This window comes from Cryptomeria japonica, chromosome 11 (assembly GCF_030272615.1).
Source record: "Cryptomeria japonica chromosome 11, Sugi_1.0, whole genome shotgun sequence".
In the NCBI taxonomy this organism is placed as follows: domain Eukaryota; kingdom Viridiplantae; phylum Streptophyta; class Pinopsida; order Cupressales; family Cupressaceae; genus Cryptomeria; species Cryptomeria japonica.
The window spans coordinates 626289835-626315472 of record NC_081415.1 but is presented as its reverse complement, the minus strand read 5'-3'; the positions used below and the strand labels follow the sequence as shown (position 1 = coordinate 626315472).

Genomic DNA, 25638 nt, shown 5'->3' with positions numbered 1-25638 from the left:
AAATAAAAAACGTAAGGCATTTAATAATTAATTATTTTAATTAAAATTGAATGGAGCGCTTGGTATTTTAAAGGTCGGCTTTGTTATTTGTTTTAAAATCGTTCAAATTGCCTTATTAATTACCAAGTCGGCCTTAATGAATTGATGGTGTAAGCGCTTATATAAGGAGGTGAAGATTTTCATTTTTACATTATCATTTTACCATCTTCATTCAAGTGCGATTTGAGGAAGACAAAGGAGAAGTGCGAGTTGTGTTTTGAGGTGCGAACTTCATCAAAGGGAGGCATTAACATCAATCTAAGGAGGTGCGAACCTTAATTTCCATTTGAGCAAACTTGTCAAAGGCTTGAAGATCATGTCAAAAACTTGAAAGGTGGCGAAATTGCTATTTTGAAGGGAGATCACGTTGAAGACCATCTTATTTCAAATTTTGCCTAGGCAAATTCCTTTTTTTTTTTGCATTCTAGAGTTAGCTCTCTATTGAGGTATGGCGATTTATTTTTATTGCTTTATTCATTGATCGTCATAGCTTAAATTTTGGATTTTGATAGCTCAATTCTTTTTTAGGAAATTGATTAATAAAGGACTTATCATTAAGTTTCCTAAAAAATTGCTCTCTAATTTATGTTATGTATTGCAAAATCATGGTACTAATTTTGAAATGTTGTGTAGGCATCAAATGGAGATCTCTTCAAGGAAAATCAAGCCGGATCAAGGACGGTCTTCGCCGGGACGATCAAGCCAGGACAGGGGCGACCTCTTTCAATCCAGCGTTCCAAGGCGAGGTACATCATCATCCTGCACATCAAGGACACAAGGAGTTAGGACAAGAGTTAATTAAAGATAGCCTCTCAACGACATCCAAATTGAATATCTAGCCAGCTACAAGTGTCAGATGAGGTGGCATCCTAGTCATCGCTCCTCCAATCAGTATGGTCCTCCTCAGCATGTCCAGATTCAATGTACTTAACTCATGGAAGGTGGCACAAACTCCGATGTACCTACCCCAGCTATCCATTGGTCGATTTTTCTAGAAGGGACATGTGTCCAAGCAATACAATTTTATCATTGGTCAAGCATTAAATGTTATGTAATGGTTGTAACAAACCCTAATTAGGGTTTTCATTGTAAAATCTTGGCCATTGATCTTGAATTGATCTAAGCCATCAAATTGTATTGTGGGCACTATATAAGCCCAGACATTTCATTTTGTAAAGGTTAATTTTAGATGGTTAGAGAGATAATATAGAAATAGTTGAAAGTAGTTAGTAGATAGAGAGTAGAATAGGAGGACAAGGCAAGAAATTGTTGCCATTGATTGTAAACAAACTCCATTTTCATTGAAGTAATGGTGAAATATGTCGTTTTCTTGCAATTTGCATGGTTTCTTGTTGAGTCTTCAATCTTAGATGGTAGATGATTAGATGAATGGAGGAAATGTGATTGATTGATGGTGGAATTCGTATATCCATACTACTAGCAGTTTGTTGATTGCAGACTTGCCTTGTGTAGTCAACTGGAATCGTTCAGCTTAAGCTCAATTTCAATTTGTTGCCTCTTCATTGATATGCATCAACTTGGATGGTATCTATGCCTGCGGTGATGATTTGAACATCATAAAGCTCCCTTAGAAGATCGCACTAGTCTTGTGTAGATGTTCCATTGATGTCAAAACAAGACCTAGTTAGAGTTTCATCAAAAAAAGTCAAGTCATTGCTCCTACATTCTTAGTATTAGGATTAGATCCTCTCTTCGCCCTTATCCTTTTTCCATTTTTTCAAATCTAAGTTAGTAAGAGCCTGTGTCCAGCAAAGCAGATCGGAAGTTCAATCATCATATGTAAGTCCCCTTGTGATTCCAGCAAATCACATCATACCACTGGAGCTTGTCCACACGTAGAGACCCTACTAAAAGAACCTTGGAGTCTACCTAACTGATCCTTTTTGCAGATCTTCAGCAGTTAGAGACTATTTTCTCAAGAGAGGATAAGATGCCTATTGGTATTTTATTCTGTGTATGATGGTGTACAAAATACACGTCAACAGGTCCCAATGGAATTTCCAATTCTTGCTAATATCGAGACACTTTAGTATTTTGAGGACAGATTGTAAAGCCTGATCCGCATTGGGGTTTTGGAGACATTATGTTTTAGCAGATTCTTTTTATGAAATTCTACCCCACCCATGAGCCAGCACCCCCCCAACAAGAATTTTTCCTTTTTGTTATCAAGATTCGCATTTGATTTAATCATATCTTCCTATGATGCATAGGAATGTTGATGCCTTCGATTCAGCTGTATCAAGGTCTTCTTTCCCTTTGGTCTCTAGATTTATCAAAACTTGGGAAAAAGGAAGTCTTTTGTTGTTGAGATGATGTTGTCTTGTGAAGTTGTTTGTCGCGGTACTTTTGTTTTGCTAAGATCCTTTGCTTTTTCCTGCTCTTCTATTTGCCTTTGCTCCTTTGTTCTTTTCACTCTTTTGCATCCTTTGTCTTGCCTTCACTCCTTTTTCGCATCCATTGTGTGATGTCGTGTGATTATGATTTAAGCTTTTTTAAGCACTAGGAAATTGGTACTTTTAGAGTTAGGACGAAGGGTTACTTTACAAGAGGCTTTCAAATTATTGATCATATCATACTCTTCTTGCCATTAAGGACGCTTGTCAATGGATGTAAAAAGTTTTTCTTTTTTGGATATTAGGAAGGTATTTGACCTGCAACATGTATATTTCCAAAGGCTATGGTATTAAAGTACTAGACATATCATTCATATCTAAAAATATCAGGGATATTTTAAGTACACAAACATTTCTCAAGTGTTTTGAACATATCATTCATCTCATTCTCATGTTAGGAGATAGTTCAATTTGAAAAAATATGAGGAATATTATTATTGTACTACATATCTTAAATATTATACCTCGAAAGGGGTAATTTTAGAGTTAGGAGGGGGTTGTTTTAGGAGAGGCTTTCAAATTATTGATCATATTTTACTTTTCTTGCCATTAAGGTGGCTTGTCAATGGATTCTAGGAGAGCATTTGACATGTGACATTGACTTTTCCAAGCAAAGTCCATGGTGTTGAATGAAACTATGAGATGATGGTTATCAAGATGTAAACTATCTGCTTCTTCAAGAGTATTAGTGATGTCAAATAGGTATGCCCTCTTTGGCAAAATCTTTGGAATACATACAACATTATTTTTTGGGTGCCAATCGCTTGATTGTTGATGACATTGCCCTTTTCTATGTGCTTGGTGCTTTGCATAAACAGTTAGATACCCTTGCTCACTTTGTTTTACTAGAGGTATTATTTCAGCATCTATCAGCTATTAGCAATTCTTTCTAGATGTCAATTGTTTAAAGGAGAATTGGTGGATCATGAAAATCTGTTTTTAGTTGGGAGTTTATTGGTATTATATGCTTCTGTTAAATTGAAGATTGAAGCATGCCTAAATCTTTGTTTTGGAGTGCTAGTGCTCTCATAAAAATTTCAAGGATATCCCTCTAGAGATTCTACTTTTTATTGCTATGTATCAGGTATGTTTTGAGGGTTCGGCTTGCTATACTTGAGTATATGATCTGTTTTGATTAGATTTATAATGAATTGTCCACATCAAGTTTGTTTCCTGGCACTATTGGAAAATGCTTTTAGGACCACCTTATTCTTGATTGATGTAGATCTTAATGTGACTTAAGCTTTGGGCATGAGAGATGCCCCTACTTATTGGTGTTGGATGTCAATGTTGTTGGTATTATTGCATCCTTGCTCTGAAATTTGAATAGAATTGGTGCGTTAATTCAGATAGTACTTGGCTGTTCCGCATCCAACGATTCAGTGCAAAGAGTTCCAATTTCGTAACCCAAGTTTGTTTTGGAACCTATTTGTTTGATGAATATCTATTGTCGTAACTATTTTTCGTGTAATTCATCTCTAAATAACTGTATGTGCAGCCATGAGATGCTTGCCTGTTGGGGTCTTGTTGGATGCCAATATGGTTGGGCTTTAACTTTTTTTTCTGGGAGCATATTGATTGGCTGCCTGCATTCAAATCCTAACAGGTTGCTGCTTTCTTCAATGATCTCTTGCGAAGAGTTAAGCGGTCTGAAGGCAGTGTGAAGAGTTACAGAATGATTTGTTGCTTCGAGTTACACAGTGCTTGACCTACGGGGATCTGGGAATCTGTACGGGGATCTGGGAATCTGACACTTTGACCAGCTCATGCTGTAATGGCTATATTTTGTGCCAAATTTCACCTTCACTACATGCTCTAGGATACAACTAAGAACATGTGGACATATTGCAATGCTCCAACTCCCCTTTGTTTATGCTGCATGGGTATGTGTTTTTTTAATTGTCTCCATAAAACAATAAATCAACGTAAAAGAATTTCGAGAAGAAAAGTGGATTTGTTTCTTGTGACTACCATGATGTTCTTTCATCATCTACACTTTTTATATATGCCATGTAAATTACATTGCTTTTTTAACAAGCGCTAATTAAGTTTTTAGATATACCAAATAATTAATGAAAATTTATGAGGTTTTCTGTAACAGAAAAGTTTTTAGATATACCAAATAATTAATGAAAACTATGAGGTTTTCTGTAAACATAAAATCTTCTTATCAAACCTTAAAATAGTACTCATAAAAATAAAAAACAGTAAGTCAGCCTTGTCTATGGGCACAGAGCTTTAATCAATTGATTGAGGGGCACTGCATGGTAAAAGCTTGTGTTAATAACCTATATGCTATAAATGGGATTCTTAGCACTAAAGTTCTCAAATTAATTTGTGGATTGCACTTATATATTGATTTAAATTTTAGATTTTTTTTAATCTGAGTGCCCTTATATGATGTTTTCATAAAAATGGCACCCTGTTCAATTTCCAATCTCCTTTACTCTAGTTGTCTTTCATTTCAAAGTATCTATAATTCTCCTATATGGGTCTCTGAGTTTATAATTCTATGCTCTGCAGTTTATAATTCATTGCCACAGTTTTCAGCACACAAATATTTATGAAGCTTTACATTTTGTTCAATTTTTTCAAACTAAATTTAACCTATTTGACTTCACTATATATATATTTTTTTTAACTTCAGAACTTTCTTGATGATTCATTTTGAACTAGATGGTTCTGGTGAATGCTTATCTAGCAGACATATAATTTGTATGATTTTATTAGATTATATAGGGATTTATTTATTTAGCTGGTATTCAAATAATTGTAGTTTTCCTGTGCTCTCAATATTATCTAAGGCACATGTTTGGATGGTAATGAAATTGGTCACACAGTTATTTTTCTTAAATTTTTAATTATTGTTGCTAGCATTGTTATATTTGGAGATGTTTTCTGACTTGTTCTTCAAGCTAATTTCAAATTGTGTTAACTCTGCACTTTTGTTGCAATGTGTTTATAGGGGTCTTGCACAGGGATGCAGGTAACATCACTCTTGCAATAGAGGCATACGAACAATGCTTGCAAATAGATCCCGACTCTCGAAATGCTGGACAAGTATGTTTTTAGTTGGTATTGTTTGTTCATATATTAAATGTCAAACCTTTCAGTTGTGAAAGAATCCAAATATAATTGAACACACAATAACAAGCCTTTCAGTTGCAAAATGATCCAAATATAATTGAACACACATTAAGATGTTTAATAAATATGTTTTTAGTTGGTATTGTTTGTTCATATATTAAATGTCAAACCTTTCAGTTGTGAAAGAATCCAAATATAATTGAACACACAATAACAAGCCTTTCAGTTGCAAAATGATCCAAATATAATTGAACACACATTAAGATGTTTAATAAATGTCTGGTATGCCTCGGACATGGTTATGAAAGATTATAGTTTATATCTTATTTCCCTTCATGGTTAATAAATGTCTGGTATGCCTCTGCTGTCTGGAATTTGGTTCTATTTGGACCATAAGTGGTAGCAAAATAAGTTAATTAAGTGACTATCAAAAATGCTAAGAATGATATTTTCTTATGGATATTTCTCAAGTGTTTTTAGTCAAGAGTGAAGAAGGATAGTAATCGCAAGGTTCTATGGAATTAGATTCATGTTTGAGGTGTCACAGACTCCTCCTTTGTGGTGTTCAGTTCAGTGAATGCCTTAGAAAGACTTTGCTGTGGATGGTTGCAGTGAAAAATAAATTGAATGAATGATTCAATAATCGGATTATGTATATATAGAGATTACAAGATGATGTTCTAAATTAAGAACAAGTCGTTTAAAGTGAACTACTAAAAAGCTAAACACTAAATAAAGCTTAAAAGCTAATTAACTAAAAAGAAAAAGCTAAATGCTAAATAAAGCTTAAAAGCTAATTAACTAAAAAGCTAAATGACCATTAAACAAGGAACTAAATATAGGTGACTAAAATATAATTAAATATTCTAATACCCTCCCTTAATGGTCATTCTATCTACTAACTACCCTACAGAAGACACTATAGGTCTTTTGATCACAAATGAAAAGAACACTTTGTTGCAGTGGAGACCCTGGATCTGAAAAGTGTTAATGACCAAGAATACCATAATCCATCCAACCTAACGTTGGGTAACCAAACTGAAAACTGAAACCATGATTTTGAGGAAAATCGGCAAACCCTTTTGCAGAAGAGTATCAACTGACTGCAAGATACCACGGTTGCAGATGTTCGCCCTGGCAGGTGCGACCCAAACTAACTGCAACAAAGCACGATTTTGAGGAAAAAACCGTCAAACCTTGAAATAGGAACCCTCGAAAAGAGAATTTACGATTTTGAGGAGAAAATCGAAAAACCAAGAAATCCGAGGGGTTACAAATCATCGTTTTTGTGGAAAAAAAGGTAAAACCCAGATAACTAAAATCTTACGCGAATATCGCGGATTAAAGATGAGATAATTTTCAAGGGTATATTTTAAACCCTACGAACAATTTTTGAGGAAAAAATCGTGAAAACCCTAGGACCTGTAAGACGAGGTCTGGCCTAAATCAATCTGATCAAGGCAATGATATTCAGATATCGTGAACATGCACTATTTCCAGGTGTTGTGACAGTTGTTGAACTTTTGTCTGTGTTCCAACATGATGTTAGTAAAAAATGCCATCACAAAAATGGACGTTGAACAAGGTCAACCTAGTGAAAGCATGAGACAAAAGAATCTGATTCAAAAATCAGAATAGAAGCAGCTGCACAAAAAATCTGAAACCTCGGAGGAGAATTCTGGCACAAATTCCAAAGCACGAATTTCGAGGTTTGGAAGAAACCCAAAAATTAAAATTTTCTGCAAACTTAAAACAGAATTAGCGGAAATCGCTGATTGTTTACAAATTCCAAGGCAAATTTGCTAGCACAAAATTTGAGGCATGGAAAACGAGGCAACCAGAAAATTTGAGATTAACCCCAAAAAGCTCTCGAAAAACCCACAAAGAATCTAAAATCAGAATACAAATCCGACGGCTCAAAAATCGAGGCACAGAAAACAATGCACCCATAAAAATCTGACGACGACCCAGTTGAGGTCTCAAAAAAACACACACCAAGAGTCTGCAACGAGAACAAAATTGACTTGAACCGAAGGGTCAAAACCCTAGTCGAAAATTGCAAAAACCCTAGGAAAATTTTCAATCTACAAAAAAAAACTCCAGGTTGCAAGCCCAAAAATCTCCAGAACCCTAAAAAAATATGAACTGTTGCCCAACACAAAGAAATTCGCCCACGAACCTGAAACCCTCGAAACCCTCAAAAAGACTTCAAAAAAGCAAAATCAATTTTTGATAAAGAAACAATAAAAAAAATCTGCAAAATATTCTAGAAAGAAGGCCATAAATTTTTATTAAAAAATTCGCCAAACTTTAAAGAATCCCATCGACCCGCTTTGATACCATGAAAAATAAATTGAATGAATGATTCAATAATCGGATTATGTATGTATAGAGATTACAAGACGACGTTCTAAATTAAGAACAAGTCGTTTAAAGTGAACTACTTAAAAGCTAAACACTAAATAAAGCTTAAAAGCTAATTAACTAAAAAGAAAAAGCTAAATGCTAAATAAAGCTTAAAAGCTAATTAACTAAAAAGCTAAAGGACCATTAAACAAGGAACTAAATATAGGTGACTAAAATATAATTAAATATTCTAATATGCAGAACCACTGGTTCAAGGAGGAGGTGGTTGTTTAACTGCCTTCTTATGATGGCAGTAGTTGCACAACTGCTTGTTATTCAGGTGGCATTTGCATGATTGCTAGTTTCTTTATGGGTGGTTTTGAAGATTTCAAGGGAAAAGGAAAAAGAATAATTGATGTGATTTGCTACTGGAATTCTATTAACAAGTGCAGGTTTCGTCACTTGATGGGAGAGAGATGAATGCTAATTTTGATACATAAAGGGAATATCTTGTTTGCCTTTTAAGTTGTCATCATTGCCTATGAAAATGTACCCCTTTTTTTCACTTGACAGGTTACAAGCTATTCGACTGGCAGTGCTTGTTGTCTGTCATATTTCGTTCCGTCATGACAAGGCTTATTTTTCACTTAAAATTTAGACTTTTTCCTAGATCTTAGCCACATACCAGTAGGATTCTGCTAGTGTCCTGAATTCTAGACTTTATTAGTTGTAGAAATACAAACAACCGTAGTGATTGTTTTCAGTATAACAACAAATCTCTTCTTTTCAAAACTTTAGTTAATCATAATAACAATACTTCCAAAACTTTAGTTAATCATAATAACAATACTTTCAAAACTTAACCATCAAAAACAGTTACACAAATGCAAGATCTAGCAATTAGGAATACAAGAAGAACACAAGATTTACATGGAAAGTCTTTTCGAAGAAAACGACGGCAAAATATTGCTTATATTAGAAACTTCTTACAAATATCCACTGGAGACACCAATCCCCTTTAGATGATTCGTAGGCAGCAACCCATTGCAGACACCAATCCCCACAACGAAGCACCAAATCAGCAAGTGACACCATTCTCCTTGAATACAAGGCACCATATTTTCTTCTTGAATCATGTAGAATTTTGTGTCTCAGATCAGAAATCAGAATTAATAAAATGAATTTCAGATTAAGTTGAAACAAGTAGGCATGAAAACAAAGCAAGTGCACAAGAGACTCAAAACATTTACCCTGGGAAAACCTCTGATGAGGAAAAACTCAGCTATAAAGACCCACAGGTCTGACTATGTATTCACTTTAAATTGTAACAATACAATGCATAGATAGGGCTTTTGTTACAGCACCTTAACAGTAGATAAGAGCAGCACCTATCACCTTCAGTTTTGTGTAGAATTCAAACAGCAATGTTCAAATCTGATACAACAATTCGCACCCTTCTGGAGATAATTCACACTTGTTTGAGCAGGTTCGCACCTTTCTTTTGAAGAGCAGATCGAACTGAATTGATTTCATTTGCAACCAAAATGTTCTTTATTTATATGAGCTGCTGGGGATGCAATATGGGGTCGACCTCATAAACTTTGGCACCAAAAACCCTTTTATTATTTTGCCGATAATCTTTTTGGGGCCACACGTTATATTTGTTTGCTGTTTGATAAGGTGAGGCATGTTCTCCCTTTTAGGGTCGGCCCTAAAGGGACACACTACCTCTTGTAGCGTGAGGGCCCAACCCTATTTTCTTTCATAGTTACAAAACAACACTCCCTCTTAACTAGGAAGAAAATGAATACATAATCAGAACCTTTAGAGTTCCATCTAGCACACAAGCATAGAATGGATCTAGCACACAAGCATAGAATTACATCTTCCACCTAACACACAAGCATAGGATGGTTCTAGCACACAAGCATAGAAAGTGTAATACACAAGTGGGTCTTTATACAATTACAACCTTCCATCTAGCACACAAGCGTAGATTGGAACCTTCCATTCTTGTACACAAGCGAAGAATGGACCATTCTTGATCCATAGTGAATTACTGAGGTTGAGGCTCCCTCTCAACCTAGACTTCATTTTCCACAATATCTAGTCTGTCGCTGAAGTATTCAAACTTCACTCTGGACAAGGGCTCGGTAAGAATATGTGCAACCTGTTCATCTGTGCTGATATACTGTAGCTGAATGGCGCCTCTTTGGACCATATCCCTAATGTAGTGATAATGAGTTTCCACATGTTTTGACTTGTCATGAAATACTGGGTTGACAGACATCTTTATGCAACTCTGATTATCACAATGAATGGTAGTAGGACCACTAAGTTGTCCAAAGTCCAAACAATCCAACAAGAAGTTTGCGGAGCCATACTGCTTCTCTGGATGCAACAGATGCTACAATGTACTCAGCTTCTGCAGTACTTAATGCTACAGAAGATTGTTTTCTACAGGCCCAAGAGGTTACTGCAGATCCCAAGCTAAAGCAAATACCCGAAGTACTTTTCCTGTCTTTGACACTTCCTGCCCAATTTGAGTTTGAATAGCCTTGCAAGGAGATTGAAGTATTGAGTGAATACTTCAGTCCATAACCAATAGTGCCTCGTAGATATCTCAGTATATGTTTAGCTGCAACAAGGTGAACATGCTTAGGCATGCTTATGAACTGACTGAGAGCATCCACTGCATAACAGATATCTGGTCTAGTGTTAACTAGATACATCAAAGATCCGATCAATTGCCTGTACTCAGATGGATCTGCAAAATCAGAGTTAGTTGCAGAGATGCTCAACTTCTTTAAGTTAGATTCCATAGGAGTAGACATAGGTTTACAATCCATCATTCTAAATCTTTTCAAAATATCAATAGTGTACTTTCCTTGACTTCGGATAATTTCATTAGATTTCTGCCATACTTCTAACCCTAGGAAGTAATGCATTAACCCTAAATCTTTCATTTCAAATTTTGAGGCTAATTCTTTCTTACATCTCATAATCAGTTTATCTTCATCAGTGAGAAATAAATCATCCACATATAAAACCAGAATAAGCATATCATTATTGCATATTTTAAAGTAAAGATTAGCATCAACATCATTCTTACAAAACCCTAAGCTTAGTAAGTATTTATCAATTCTTTCATACCAAGCATGAGGAGCCTCTTTGAGTCCATATAAGGCTTTCTTCAATCTGCAAACATGAGAGTCTCTTCTATGTATTACATAACCTTCTGGTTGCTCAATGTAGACTTCTTCCTCAATAACACCATTTAGAAAAGCTGTCTTAACATCCATTTGATGTAGTTTCCAACCTTTAGCTGCAACAATAGCTATTATAGATCTAATAGAAGTATATCTAACAATAGGAGCGAATGTTTCCTCATAATCTATTCCTTCCTTTTGAGAAAAACCACGAGCTACAAATCTAGCTTTATATTTCTCAATACTACCGTCAACATTATGCTTAATTTTAAATAACCATTTAGAGGAAACAACAGACTTACCTTTGGGTCTAGGTACAATGTCCCAAACATCATTCTTGATGATAGACTCATACTCTTCATCCATGGCTAACTTCCAAGCATGGTGATTCATAGCTTCTTCAACATTGTGAGGTTTAGACTCAATGATGTTGCACATTACTGAAATGTAGTTGGCATGATTTTGAGGTCTCTTGCTTTCTCTGAAGGTTCCTCTAGGAGCAACAAATCTTTTAGCATCTTGAATGGTGTTTCTAACCCAAAGTGGCCTCTTCTTGCTGACCACAATATCCTTAGGTATATCTGTAGAATCCATGGGTTCAGCTGGATCATCCTGAACTTCTTGTTCTGGGGGGTCAATAGACTCCTTCTGTATCTCAGGGTTAGTATCAACATTTGATTCTTGATTTTCAGTCACAATATTATCATCATCAGATAATGAACCTTTAGATCTTTTGAATGCAATATCTTCTTCAAAAGTTACATCTCTACTTACCTCAACATACTTCTGACCTGAAATGTAGATTTTGAAGGCTTTGGAAGATTCACTGTATCCTTCTAAGATACATTTCTTTCCAGAGGGATCCAATTTGGTTCACTTTTCCTTAGGCACATGAACATACACAAGGCTCCCGAAAATCCTTAAGTGGCTGATGTCAGGTTTGATTCTTGTAAAGGCTTCTTCAGGAGTTACATTCTTTAGAGCACGATGAGGACATCTATTCCAAATGTAAACTGCTGTTTTGGATGCCTCCGCCCATAGGAAGGTTTGCAAGTCTTGATCATGAATCATTGCTCTTGCAGCTTCAACGATGGACTTGTTCTTTCTTTCAACAACTCCATTTTGCTGAGGATTGTAGGGAACACAAAACTCCCCCTTAATTTCTGTCTCAACACAGAAATCATGAAAACTACCAGAGGTGTACTCACCTCCATTGTCAGACCTTAAACTTTTAATTCGCTTTCTAGAAATATTTTCAACCAAGGCTTTGAATTCTTTAAATCTATTTAAGACTTCGTCAGACTCTTTATATTTAAGAAAGTAAATCCATGTTTTCCTAGAAAAATCATCTATGAAGATAACATAATAAAGGAAACTGCTAGGAGAGGCTACAGACATAGGACCACATAGATCTGAATGGATAAGCTCTAACTTTTCTTTAGCCCTACTATCACTTTTATGAAATGGACTCTTCACATTCTTACCCATTGCACAACTGTTACATGCATCATCATGGGATAAACTGAGTTTAGGCATACCTTTAACCATTTTACCAAGAGTGGGGAGAGCCTAGAAGTGCAGATGTTCAAGTCTTCTATGCCATAGCTCACATGATTCAGGAGCCTCATGAATGAGGGCTTGAACTGGGTTAGCTGCAAGCTTATACAAACTATTACATCGATTTCCAATAACACGAGCAGATTTGAAACTAGATTTCTTAGACCAAGCACGTACTTTACCTTCAGAAAATGCTACTTGCAAACCTTTATCTTCTAAAGCAGAAATGGAAATAAGATTTCTTTTAATTCTAGGTACAAAAAGAATATCACTGAGTTGTAAGGAAATACCAGAATCTAGTTTTAAAGAAGTAGTTCCAGAACCTTTTACGGAGTATCGAGCATCATCACCAATTACCACATGAAGATTGGTGTCCTTTTCTATCAGATCTGAAAGATGTTCACGGTAACCTGAGATGTGTCTGGATGCTCCACTGTCAATTATCCAAGTATTACTGTCTGTAAGAACATTGCTTGATAAGAAAAAGATAAGAAGATAGTCCTCATTTTGTTTAGAGACAGTCTCTAGCATAGTGACCATACTTGTCACATCTGAAACAACGAATATGAGAGGAATCTCTTGACTTCTTTCTTGGATCGTAGGAAGGAGGTCTGAAATCCTTGCTTCTCTTATCTTTCTTCCAATTCCCACCTTTCTTGGACTTAGCTGTAAGAACATGATTATCATCTTTGTGAGAGTTCTTGTGTTTTCCCCTCACTTCAATGCGGGATTCCTCTTCAATGCAATCAGCTTGAAGACGCTCATAGTTGGGATGTTCAGCTCTCCCGCCGATGCTACAAATGAAGGGATCCCATTCATCAGGTAGACCATTTAATGCAATTAGAACAAGATCTTTGTTTGGAACTTCACAATCAAGAGTACTTAGTTTATCCTTCAGTTCATTGATCTTCATAAAGTAGGCCATGATTGAGTCCTCTTCTTTCATTTTGATATGAAGTAGCCGCTGCCTTAGAGCAAGGGCTCTGCTGAGATTGTTGACTTAAAACATTCCTTCCAAGTGTTTGATTATTTCCCTAGCTGAAGCAAACTTCGATATGACAGTAACAAGATGATTTCTGACGGATTCAATAATGATCTTCCTAGCTTTGGCTGAATCCTTCTTGAACTGTTTTAGTTCCTTTGCATCTTCAGGAGGGGACAACTTTTCTTCTTCAACAAATTTGAGAAGCTCATTCTCCTCAAGTATGAGCTGAATGTGAACTTTCCAAGCAGCAAAATCAAGGGCTCCATCAAGTCTATCTTCACGCTTCAAACCTGACATTTTAATCTGAAAACAAACAACAACTAGATGCAGCAAAAATGACCTTACTGAAATCTGATGTTAGTATAACCTGGCTCTGATACCATGTAGAATTTTGTGTCTCAGATCAGAAATCAGAATTAATAAAATGAATTTCAGATTAAATTGAAACAAGTAGGCATGAAAACAAAGCAAGTGCACAAGAGACTCAAAACATTTACCCTAGGAAAACCTCTGATGAGGAAAAACCCAGCTATAAAGACCCACAGGTTTGACTATGTATTCACTTTAAATTGTAACAATACAATGCATAGATAGGGCTTTTGTTACAGCACCTTAACAGTAGATAAGAGCAGCACCTATCACCTTCAGTTTTGTGTAGAATTCAAACAGCAATGTTCAGATCTGATACAACAAAGTCTACAGATCTTCTTCTTCACCATCATACAGACCTAAAGATGATTCATCAACCATCACCTTGGAAGGAGAGGCTTCAAAACAATTCGCACCCTTCTGGAGATAATTCGCTCTTGTTTGAGCAGGTTTGCACCTTTCTTTTGAAGAGCAGATCAAACTGAATTGATTTCATTTGCAATCAAAATGTTCTTTATTTATATGAGCTGCTGGGAATGCAATATGGGGTCGGCCTCATAAACTTTAGTGCGAAAAACCCTTTTGTTATTTTGCCGATAATCTTTTTGGGGCCACACGTTATATTTGTTTGCTGTTTGATAAGGTGAGGCGTGTTCTCCCATTTAGGGTCGGCCCTAAAGGGACACGCTACCTCTTGTAGCGTAAGGGCCGAACCCTATTTTCTTTCATAGTTACAAAACAACAAATCAGACCTATGTCTCCTCCACAAGTCGGCTCAAAAAGCTAATTGAAATCTGCTTATAATCTTCAATAAATTTCTGTTCATAGGCCTTGAATGATTCATCTTAAAATCTGATAATAATCTTCAATAATTTCTGCCCATAGGTCTGCAATAATTCACCTTAAAATCTGCTCATAATCTTTAATAATTTCTGCCCATAGGTCTGCAATAATTCACCTTAAAATCTGCTTGTGCATGCACTTTAAATCTGCTTGAAACATCAATATCCTTGAATACGAGGCACTATATTTATTCTTGAATCGGGCCTAAGTCTCCTCCACAAGTTGGCTCAATAAGCTAATTCAAATCTGCTTATAATCTTCGATAAATTTCTGCTCATAGTTCTTGAATGATTCATCTTAAAATCTGCTCATAATCTTCAATAATTTTTGCCCATAGGTCTGCAATAATTCATCTTAAAATCTGCTCATAGTTCTTGAATAATGCATCTTAAAATCTACTCATAATCTTCAATCTGCCCATAGGTCTGCAATAACTCACCTTAAAATCGGGTTATACATGCACTTTAAATCTGATCCAAGGTCTGCTCTAGATCTGCTGTAAATGGGAATTATATTCAATAAATTCTTGATAAAATAAACTCCAAATGATCTTTCATTTATACATGCAAATGCAGCCTCCCCATGGATTCAACTCTCTATGCTGGTTGGCCAAGGAGCATATTTAAATATTTTATCTAATTTTTGTTGGCTTGCCCAAAGTGGGCACTCTAACTAAGGGGGGTTGGCAACAAGCAAAATGTTTTTTATTTAATTCTATTGCACCCCAAGTTAGGGTGCACTTCTCAAGGGGTTGTGCTCTATTAAAGTAATATTTAAATGCATTTTTGGTTCATTTTTGGCTCCCATAAATGGGTTGGCCACAACAATAAATAATTATTTTGAAATTTTGAACTCAACAATAGATATGCAATGTATCTCTTCCTTGCTTTTTGACATCTTGATAATAGTACCATAAATTTGGCACAAGCTAACCTCCATAAAATACACCACGAAATGCACTCTGACATTAATGACAATAATCCATAAATAGAACCATTCCATCTTGACACATTGATGACAAGTCTTCCATTCTCTGTTGATAACCAAACCAAAGCTACTAATTTCACCACGAAATGCACTCTGACATTAATGACAATAATCCAATAAATAGAACCATTCCATCTTGACACATTGATGACAAGTCTTCCATTCTCTGTCGATAACCAAACCAAAGCTACTAATTTGATATGACATTGAAACTTGTAACTGCCATCTCAACTTCATTTTCCAAAGCAACACCATTCCACCCTATTTAAACTCAGTATTGCCTGCCACTCTATTGCATTGTGTTACAGGATTGTATAAGACCAATCATAGGTGATCTTAATGTGTGTAACTTGAGCTTACCTCAATCCTTCACATGCTTCATAAACTACCACCTTTCTAGAGATAATGACTTATTGGAATCATAGAAGCAAATATCTTTTTGACTTATTGGAATAATAGAAGCAAATATCTTTGTCAGGAATATTGCTGTAAGCCGAAATAGAAATAGTTTTTAAGTTTCTTATAGTATCGTGAAAATATCAGAAATCCAAAAATCACTAAAAAAATGAAAAAAACTATATTGAAATATGAATTTTTCTTGTCAAGTTTGAATTTGTTATGTTTAGTGCAGACTGCATGTTGTGTCAATACATAGATCCACTTTACAGTTTGACCCCGCAACAAATATCAAACTACAAAGTGACAAACTCAAAAGAAACACAAGGCAGACAAAGCCAATAAGGCTAGTTATTATGAAGTGAAATCTACTAGGGAGCTATAGTCCTTGATGATGAAGCTCTAATATTATGCTCTGTCATAAGTTGATTCACTCTTCATCAAATACAATGGACTTCCCCAAGATCTTAAGGCCTTTCTCATAAAGTGACTCTTCTTCATTAGCATGCCATTTCAAGTTAGGATCAATTTTATCAATGTCAGTTTGTTTGAAGCCTTATATAATTATCTCAAATACCTTAGTTTGAAGCCTTATTCAAATAATTTCTAACTGTGAAAACAATAAATACAATTTATAAATATAAACATAAATTTTCTTTACCTTGAAGTATTTTCATTTCAAGGCGAGGTTATGGTGCCATAAAATCCCTTTCCTTGCTATAGCAGCTTTTTGATCCTATGATTACGGAAAATCTCTTGATGAATTGGAATAGACACTCATCTACCTTTTCAACTTTATTGAAGTAGTCACTATAAAAAAATGTTTGATTGAGAAAGAATCTAGTTACATGGAGGACACAATGGATTTGTTGATGCCACCTTGCATCAATGACCTATAGTGGCATGTATGTACTCGTCTCATAGTCCATCTTCACTGTGATAGCCTCCTTAGCTCTATCCATGGCCTCATACAAGTAGTTCATAGAGGATTTCCCCCCATCGGCTAGCCGCAATACTCTAACTAAAGGCTTAGCAAGTCTTATAATTTCCCTTTGCAAAAAACATTTACTGCAACATTCTGACATCGATATGATCAACAGAACTAGATTGTGACCACTCATTCAAAATTAACATTAATTTCAAATTCATCTTTTGGCTGCAAAGAGTCTATAACACTAGGAAGTACGTGGCAAAATCTCAGCCCCTAGTTTAAGAAGTTCCTTTCCGTATGTGAAGGTGTGCATCATTTGTAACACCCTTGTATGAATGTAATTAAATTTTGTGATGCGTCTGGCTTTAAGCAAAATTGGATTTAGTCCATTCAATTTTATCATGTCATCTCGAGACAATGAGCTGAACTTTGACTCCTTAACAAACTAAGGATGCTTGTCCATCAATAAGTTCCTAGTAGCAACACAAGCAACTACTCAAAGATCAAGGGGGACTTGTTTGACTATCTACTTTCTAAATTAGGCATGCTTTTGACTATGTCTGTAAATGCCATAATCAGCACTTGCAGCATGTCTTCATTTTCTAGATAGTCCGCCATGATGCTTTGATTCCTTTTTCAATTAACAAACCTGATTGTTTCAAAGGATTGTCTCAATATTAAGGCTTCTTTACATGCTGGTTCGACTTCCAACTTGGACTTGATCCTTGAGCATTGCATTAATAACAATCATAGAATCCCCTTCCATCATCAAATGTTTTATATTTTTCAACTTTGTCACACCTTAGCCTCGCTAACAAGGCTTCCCATTCTGCCTCATTGTTAGTGCATGTACCCAGAAACTGGAACCCACTGTATATTAATCCACTCTTCGAGTTGTGTAAAGCAAACTTTGCTCCTGTTAGCCCAGTTTTCCTGCTTGCTGCTTTGTCAAAATTTAACTTTTAGCTCCTTTTCATGGGAGGGGATCAAGACAGTAGACAACTGCTTTCATCAAGCTCCTACATTTAATTACCTCAAGGTTTTGGACTCCTTATCCCTTGAATGTGCTGTCATGAATAAGGTATGAAATATATTAGCATAAAATTGCATTATTGGATCATTCGTTTGTGTCCTGTCACAAGTGTTGCAGCTCATCTAATAGTTAAATGTTAATTTTAGAACCATAGTTACATAAATACTTCCCATCAATTTATTTTCACCCAATCCATCAATTTATTTCACCCAACCAATTTAGTTGAGGTAAAAAGGTATTTTCTTTGCATATATATTTTTATAGTGAAGATGTTAAACTGGAGAGGCAAAAGTTTGTTTAGGCCTTGATTAATACCAAGCATGGCATAATCCCCCTAACACCAGTGAAGATGATTAATTATTTCAGATTATTGGGTGGCTCAAGTTTCCTTAGGTGGTGTTGAATGTGCAAGTCTAATGCCTTTGCATTGTCAGTTGCAGAATGTATCTTGAAGGAAACCTGAATTTCCTGAATCAGTTGGGTGGTAAGAATTTTGTGGTGAAGAAGAATCTTCCATGAAGTATCCACAAATTTTATACTTATTGTTTATTAATTATTTGATATTTCCCTTCAAGGATATCAGCAGCAACTCCAATATCTGGGATGCCTTGATATTCTCTTATCCCTTGGAAGAATGGAAATCCTGAAGCTACAAAAGGAAGAGACTTTAGCTTGTAGAAAGCTTCTAGATTCTGTTCGAGAAGATAAAAGTAAGAAAGAATAGTAGTCATTGTTTTACTAATGGATTTCTGATCACAATTGCAACTTTTTTCTCTTGACGGGAAATGATTTGATCTATGTTTTCCAATGTGGACATCTGATCGATAATAGAGAGGTGAATAAAGGGATATACGAGTAGAATGTGATTTAACCTGATTTTCTAAACGTCTATATCAAGAATATCAATCTGTTAATTGATTGTTGAGTGACCCCAGGGGTTAGGTTGAATCATCTCAGTAAAAAGCTTCCTTGTCCTCTGCATTGTAGCTACATTTAATTAATAATCGAGAGCTTACACTCAGAAGGAATTTTATTCGTGTAGACATTATCCACTGGTTATGATCAATGATAGAGGGGCAAATACTAATTAATAAGGACACACAAGTAGAATACGATCATATGTAGTTTATAAGTTCTCATATTCTGTTGAACCAAAACAGAGACTTGTCTTGGCCCATGATAAACTCCTGTCTTTTCCCTTCTACAGCATGTCAAACTTTTACTGTGGTTGTACCAAGAGCATCAATCATTTAATTGATTACAGAGTCATTTTGGCAATTAAGGTTGAATTGTCACATTCTAGTAAAAATTATAATTTAATTTTCCCCTGCTTTTTTGTCACATGACACAAATAACTAAGAGCATCTACTTACCGACATAGGGTAGGAAAGAATTCTATTTAATGATAGTGAGGTATCTCTGTAAATGAATATTGCTTTTCTATATTAATTATTTGGACAAGGATCTTTTGAATTTAATGGCATAGGTTGTTTGCATATGAGATTTAAACAAGAAAATTTGAAAATCTAGTACTATTTACCAGCATCCAAATCTGAACTTGGAATTGATGTGTTGATGGTTAGAATTATGTTCTTTTTGCTCTAGAAAAGAATCTGTTATTCTAGATGCGTGGTTGCATTTAGAATTTTGATGTAGTTAGTTTGATTGCCTTGTCTCTATTGGCACATGCATTTCTTAAGGTGAAGTGTTTCTTCCAATTAGCTGAGATATTTTTTTCCATGCTTGCAGAATCGTCTGCTAGCGATGAACTATATCTATGAGGGAGAAGATGATAAGCTTTATGTTGCACACAGGTTCAATTCACATTTATTTTTTCTTAGATGGGCATTGCTTGAAAATATGCAAATGCAACGTTGCACAAACGTGCTCTATCACATAAAGAAATCTACATCCATCTGTCTTTTGATATACAAATTTACTTGAGATTATTGTTTTTACATTTTTGTCACATATTTAAGGTTAACTGTTCGAAATGTTTCTAGGTTTATTCTTTCAGAGGTTTCAGGGAAAGAAGTTAGAACAATCATGTAGAAACTGTGCAGAAGCAGTAACACCAAAATGGGTTCAAACAGTTTTCAATAGAGTCTCCATGATAGGAAGATGTTGAGACAGGATAAATTTAAGGGATGCAATTATTTCTGAAAATTTTGGAGCAAATTTTAAAATAATTGATAGAAACTGATATTTGAAAAATATATACAAAAAATAGTAAAACAAGTTGCAACTTACCATTATGTAATCAATGAATAAAATTCATTGAAGTATATATAAAATTGTACCAATGTACTGCGTTTCATATGGACTGGTATACATATTTTTTGTTTTGCGTGTAGGAATCCCTTTTAGATTTAGGTTTAGAGTTCAGCTTTTGTTTTTTTTGCAAGTGGATGGGGATGCCCAGCCATCCCCAAACCCTCCTCCCTGTCTTCTCTCTCCTCCCATTCACTTCTGTAGAGGGGAACACTACATCCCCAGAGTATTATTTTCTTATGAACACTTAATTTACATTTTTTATAATATTGAAACTATGCAGAATAGTTAAAGTCATACTAAATGGATGAACAAACAAACACATACTTGAAGGAAGCATCTAAAATATGTTTATAAAATATAATAGTTTTTCCAGACTTCCAATGTCAATTTAATTACTCATAGATGCATAAAGCATACTATTTGTATGCTTCAAACCAGTTAGTATTCAGTGGGTTCACATACCATTGAGTTACTAGACAAACCAATTTGATGTGTTCACTGTTGTAAGAATTCTCATTCCTAGTCCAGCTATTTGTAAACATACAAATGTGCCCTAATTTTACCCATTTGAGTTGAAGTAGTACATTATTGTAAAAAATACTTTGTTTCATGTTTTCTTTTGCATAGTCAATTATGCTGTCTTTTGCTAAGATAAGATTGTCCTTTAGAGTACCTGGGATATAGATCATTGGTTCCCGAGAAGTTGGACATTCCTATACATATATGTGCACATCATGAGGAAGGTTCCATGTTTGTTTCATCTTTTGAGCATGTAGATAAATGTTGCAGAAAAAGTAAAATTGCTGAATTACAAAAGTGAACATCAGAGGTGTCTCCAAATGGTTGGAAGATGAACAATGACGCTTAAGATAGTGTCAAGAGGTCTTTCGATAGTTTTGTCAAGAGCTCTTCCGATAGTTTTGTGAACTCATGTGCCAGCTTGGTCTAATGCTGCAAGTTTCATAGACATGCCTGTTCCCACACAACATCAAAGCTATTTTAGAGTGCAAGTCAACCTAGACAGCCCTATGTTTGAAGTTAAAACTTAAAATTGATGCCATGACATTGGATGACTAGGTTTGGCAATTGTAATGTCCCTTCCTTTATCTGGCCTAGAAATATAATTAAATAATGAAAATTAAGTTTTAATTATTTAATTTGGTCATTAATGAAAAATTGATTGAACAAAATAATTGGATAATTACATTGAATGATATACACACGCACGTATAGACTTAGAGCCTACAAGACGATGTTCTATAAATAGAACTAGTCGTTAAAGTGAAATCAAATAATCTAAAAAGCTTATAAAGCTAAATATAGCTCAGAAGGCTAAAATATAAAAAACTAATTAAACAAGCTAAATAAGTCGACTAAAAAGCTAAAAAGCTAATTAAGTCGACAATTAAGATGACCACCAAGAATAGAAGATGACCATTATAGAATGGATATTATTTTAACACCCTCCCTAATGGTCATCGTACTCAATACCCAACAGAAGACACTGCAGGTGTTATGATCACAAATGCAAAGAACACTCTGTTGCTACGGAGACCCTCCCAGGATCTGCAAAATGTAAATGACCAAGAGTACCAAAAGCCATCCAAGCTAATGTTATCCTCACATGCGAATTAGAGAGCTGGCACACGCAAATTATGAAAGGTTGAAGCCATGATTTTGAGGAAAAATCAGCAAACCCTTTTGTAGAAGAGTACCAACTCCAAAATAGATTGCAAGATACCACGGTTGCAAATGTTCGCCTTGGCAGGTTCGACCCAAACTGATTGCAACAAAGCACGATTTTTGAGGAGAAAAATCGATCGAAACCAGAGAACTTCCAGAGTCACAAATCCCACGCAAACTTCGCGTATTACAGATGATTTTTGAGGAAAAAATCGAAAAAAACCACCAAACAATTTTTGAAGAAAAAATTGTGAAAACCTAGAAATCCCACGCAAGCCTTGCAGATTACAAATGATAATTTTTAAGGAAAAAATTCTAAACCTTGCAGACAATTTTTTCAGGAAAAAAATCATGAAAACCTACCAAATAGGAAATTTGCTTATTACAAAGCATAGAAGGCTGACTCCTTATGTTCAGAATGCTCTGCAACATGAGCCTGCTCCTGTTCCTGAGACCCTCCCAATCTAGATTGCACAAATGCCAACAATTTCCTGCAATCTTTCTTCATATGGCCAAACTGGTGACAGTAGTTACATTGTACACTTTTGTTCTTTGAAGACTGTTGATATTGACCTTGCCCCTTCCGCTGGAATGAGTGACCTTTACCCTTGTTCTTATCCAATACTTCAGCTGTGAAGGTCTGTTCAGTGGACGAACTAGCGTTGCTTCCAAACTGCGGCTTCCATTGATCCTGCTGTAGAAGCTTTTTGCAAAGATCAGGAAACTTCATATCAACACTAGTAGATGAGATATTGAGCGTATCAATGAAATGCTCAGACGATCTGAGAAGGCTTTTCAGCGTGATCACTACCATATCCTCTTCCACCATGGTACGACCTATGGCTTCCAATTGGTCACGGATGTCCTTGCTCTTTGTAAGATGTGCCTAGATAGATGACTTCTCATCCATCATGATAGAAAACAACATATTCTTCAGAAAGAAAGCTCGGCTCTTGTTTGACATTTCATGAAGATCCTTCAAGAGATCCCAAATCTCTTTAGCTGTTTTACTTGAAGGCACTTGAGGAAGTTGATCATCTGTGATTGAGAGTTTGATAAGCATGACAACCTCTCGATTTTTCGTATCATGTTTGTCTTGATCTTCACCTGCTGCTTTAGGACGAGATTCCTTGGACGAGATTCCTTGCTGTTGTTTCTAGGTGTTGTAGTTGAGGCCGTTGAACTTTTGATTGTGTTCCAACATGATGTTGGTCAAGGATGCCATCACAAAAATTGAGGTTGAACGGAGTCAACCCTGTGAAAGCAAGAGACAGAAGAATCTTATTTTTTAAATCAGAATAGAAACAACTGCAAAAAAACTGAAACCCTAGAGTGGAATTTTTGGCACAAATCCCAATGCACAAATTTCGAGGTTTGGAAGAAACCCAGAAATTGAAATTTTTCTGCAAATTTAAAACTTGCAAATTTAAAAAACGTGAACCCCAGAAAAATTCGATTGATTAAAAATTGCAAAAAGGCAAAATGGAGCTCGTCGTGCATAGAAAAATCACGAAAAATCGCAGAAGCCACAAAACCGAAAATCACGAAAAACCCTAGGCGGAAAAGCGCTAAATGTATGTTCAAAAATTCGGAGGAAAAATCCACAACCGGAAGAGGGAGAAACGCAAAAAAATCGTGTCCAAATTCGCGGATTTGCAAGAGAAACCCACCGAAAATTGCCGCCCCCCCAAAAAATGAAATTGGGGGCAAAAATCACGCCGCCCAGCACAACCCTCACTGAAAAACACAAATGGAGAGAATATCATCTGCAGAGAATGCGCAGAAATCGCGATTTACATATAAAAACTGTCACCGCTGCTAGTAATAAACCTCTAAAAATGCGAACTCTACAAAAAAAACTAGCACAAAGCCCTCCAAAAATCCAAAGTATTTAGATTGTGCCCTTAAAAAAACTTAGATCCAATTCGCCCAAAAAAATTCAAAAAAAAAAATTCACTAAAAAAAAATTTCAATAAGAAATTATTTTAGAATTACAAATTTTCCAAAAATTTAAATCCTGCTCAGATACCATGAAAAATTGATGGAACAAAATAATTGGATAATTACATTGAACGATATACACACCTATATATAGAGCCTACAAGACGATGTTCTATAAACAGAACTAGTTGTTAAAGTGAAATCAAATAAGCTAAAAAGCTTATAAAGTTAAATATAGCTTTAGAAGCCTAAAAAGTAAAAAGCTAACTAAACAAGCTGAATAAGTGGACTAAAAAGCTAAATAGCTAATTAAGTCGACAACTAAGATGACCACTAAGAATAGAAGATGACCATTATAGAATAGATATTATTTTAACAATTAATTCCTAAGTGATGTGATCTCTTATGTCAAGGCCACTTTATTTCCCAAGCTAAATTAAGAAATTCATAAAATAAAGGCTAAGTTGTTTGTTTGGGTTCGGGCACTAGTTCGGGTGAACCTAGTTCACTGGTTTGGCAAAATTTTGAAAAGGTGTTTGGGTTGGTTATTACAAAAGTATATATATATATATATATTGATAAGTAAATAGCTGCAAAGGGGCAGCACACATTGTATTAAGCTTTTAAAAAGTATTACAGCATTCATGTATGGATTTATGCCTTCACAGTATAATTCGTATCATCTATACCACTTATAAACCATCCGCCCAATAATCTATCCATATACAAATCTACTATATTTGTTAGTATAAACGCTTTTGCCCATTAGACTATACGAAATTTGGGCATCTCTATCTTAATACAAGACCAAAAATTCAAACCGCAAACCAAACCAAATTTCCACCATGTTTGTCTTCTTGCATAGCTCTTTCATTCTTATTTAGCGTTGCCCTCTTCTCTACTGCTTTAGCATCCCTCATCCTACACACCTCAATCGCCCTAGCAATAGCCGGACAATCAGCTCCACAAGCAGCATGGGCAGGGCTAGTAGCAACTTCCTCCACATCTCTCGAGTCAACTGGAATCCATTCTTCCCCAAGGCCCAAACCCCAATCTTAATTGCCCTCAAACCTGGAGACTCCGTCCTCCCACTCACCATCCTTTGCGAGTTTTAGCAGCCCTTCATCTTCCATATATTTCTTGACCCATCCCTTCTGTTGGTGTCTGTTTTATCATCTACCAAAGATTAGGATAGGATACCCGAAGGTATTCTATCCTCTCCTGAAAAATCACTACTGATTCCAAGGTCTATATGTGCGAACAAGCGACTTTAGTGGAATAGCTTCTTGGGTAGTGTATGCTGAAATTTCAAGGGGGACTTACGTTTGACAAGTATCTTGAACTGCTGGACTTAGATGGATTTAGCAATTTTAGGCTCTTCTTTTTTTGGGAATTTTTTGGGATTTAGACTTTCAAAAGAAAGGGAAAAAGAGATAGGGTTTAGGAAGGCTAATCTAATCCTACGAATTTCGGAGACGGTATCAATTGGGTGCTCTCGAGAAACCAAACCTTGCTTCGCCACACTAGGGACAACTACACAAGGC

General features: G+C 35.7%; 1 protein-coding gene across 2 annotated transcripts in view; it reads left to right on the top strand.

The window, feature by feature from the left end:
• Positions 1-25638, top strand: part of LOC131063143 (probable UDP-N-acetylglucosamine--peptide N-acetylglucosaminyltransferase SPINDLY) — a 119202-nt gene that overhangs the window by 32620 nt on the left and 60944 nt on the right. For both annotated transcript variants that reach the window (XM_059213863.1, XM_059213864.1), the window contains exons 10-11: positions 5419-5513; positions 19946-20010. In XM_059213863.1, the coding sequence (XP_059069846.1) occupies positions 5419-5513; positions 19946-20010 (160 nt within the window). The remainder of the gene's footprint in view (positions 1-5418; positions 5514-19945; positions 20011-25638) is intronic.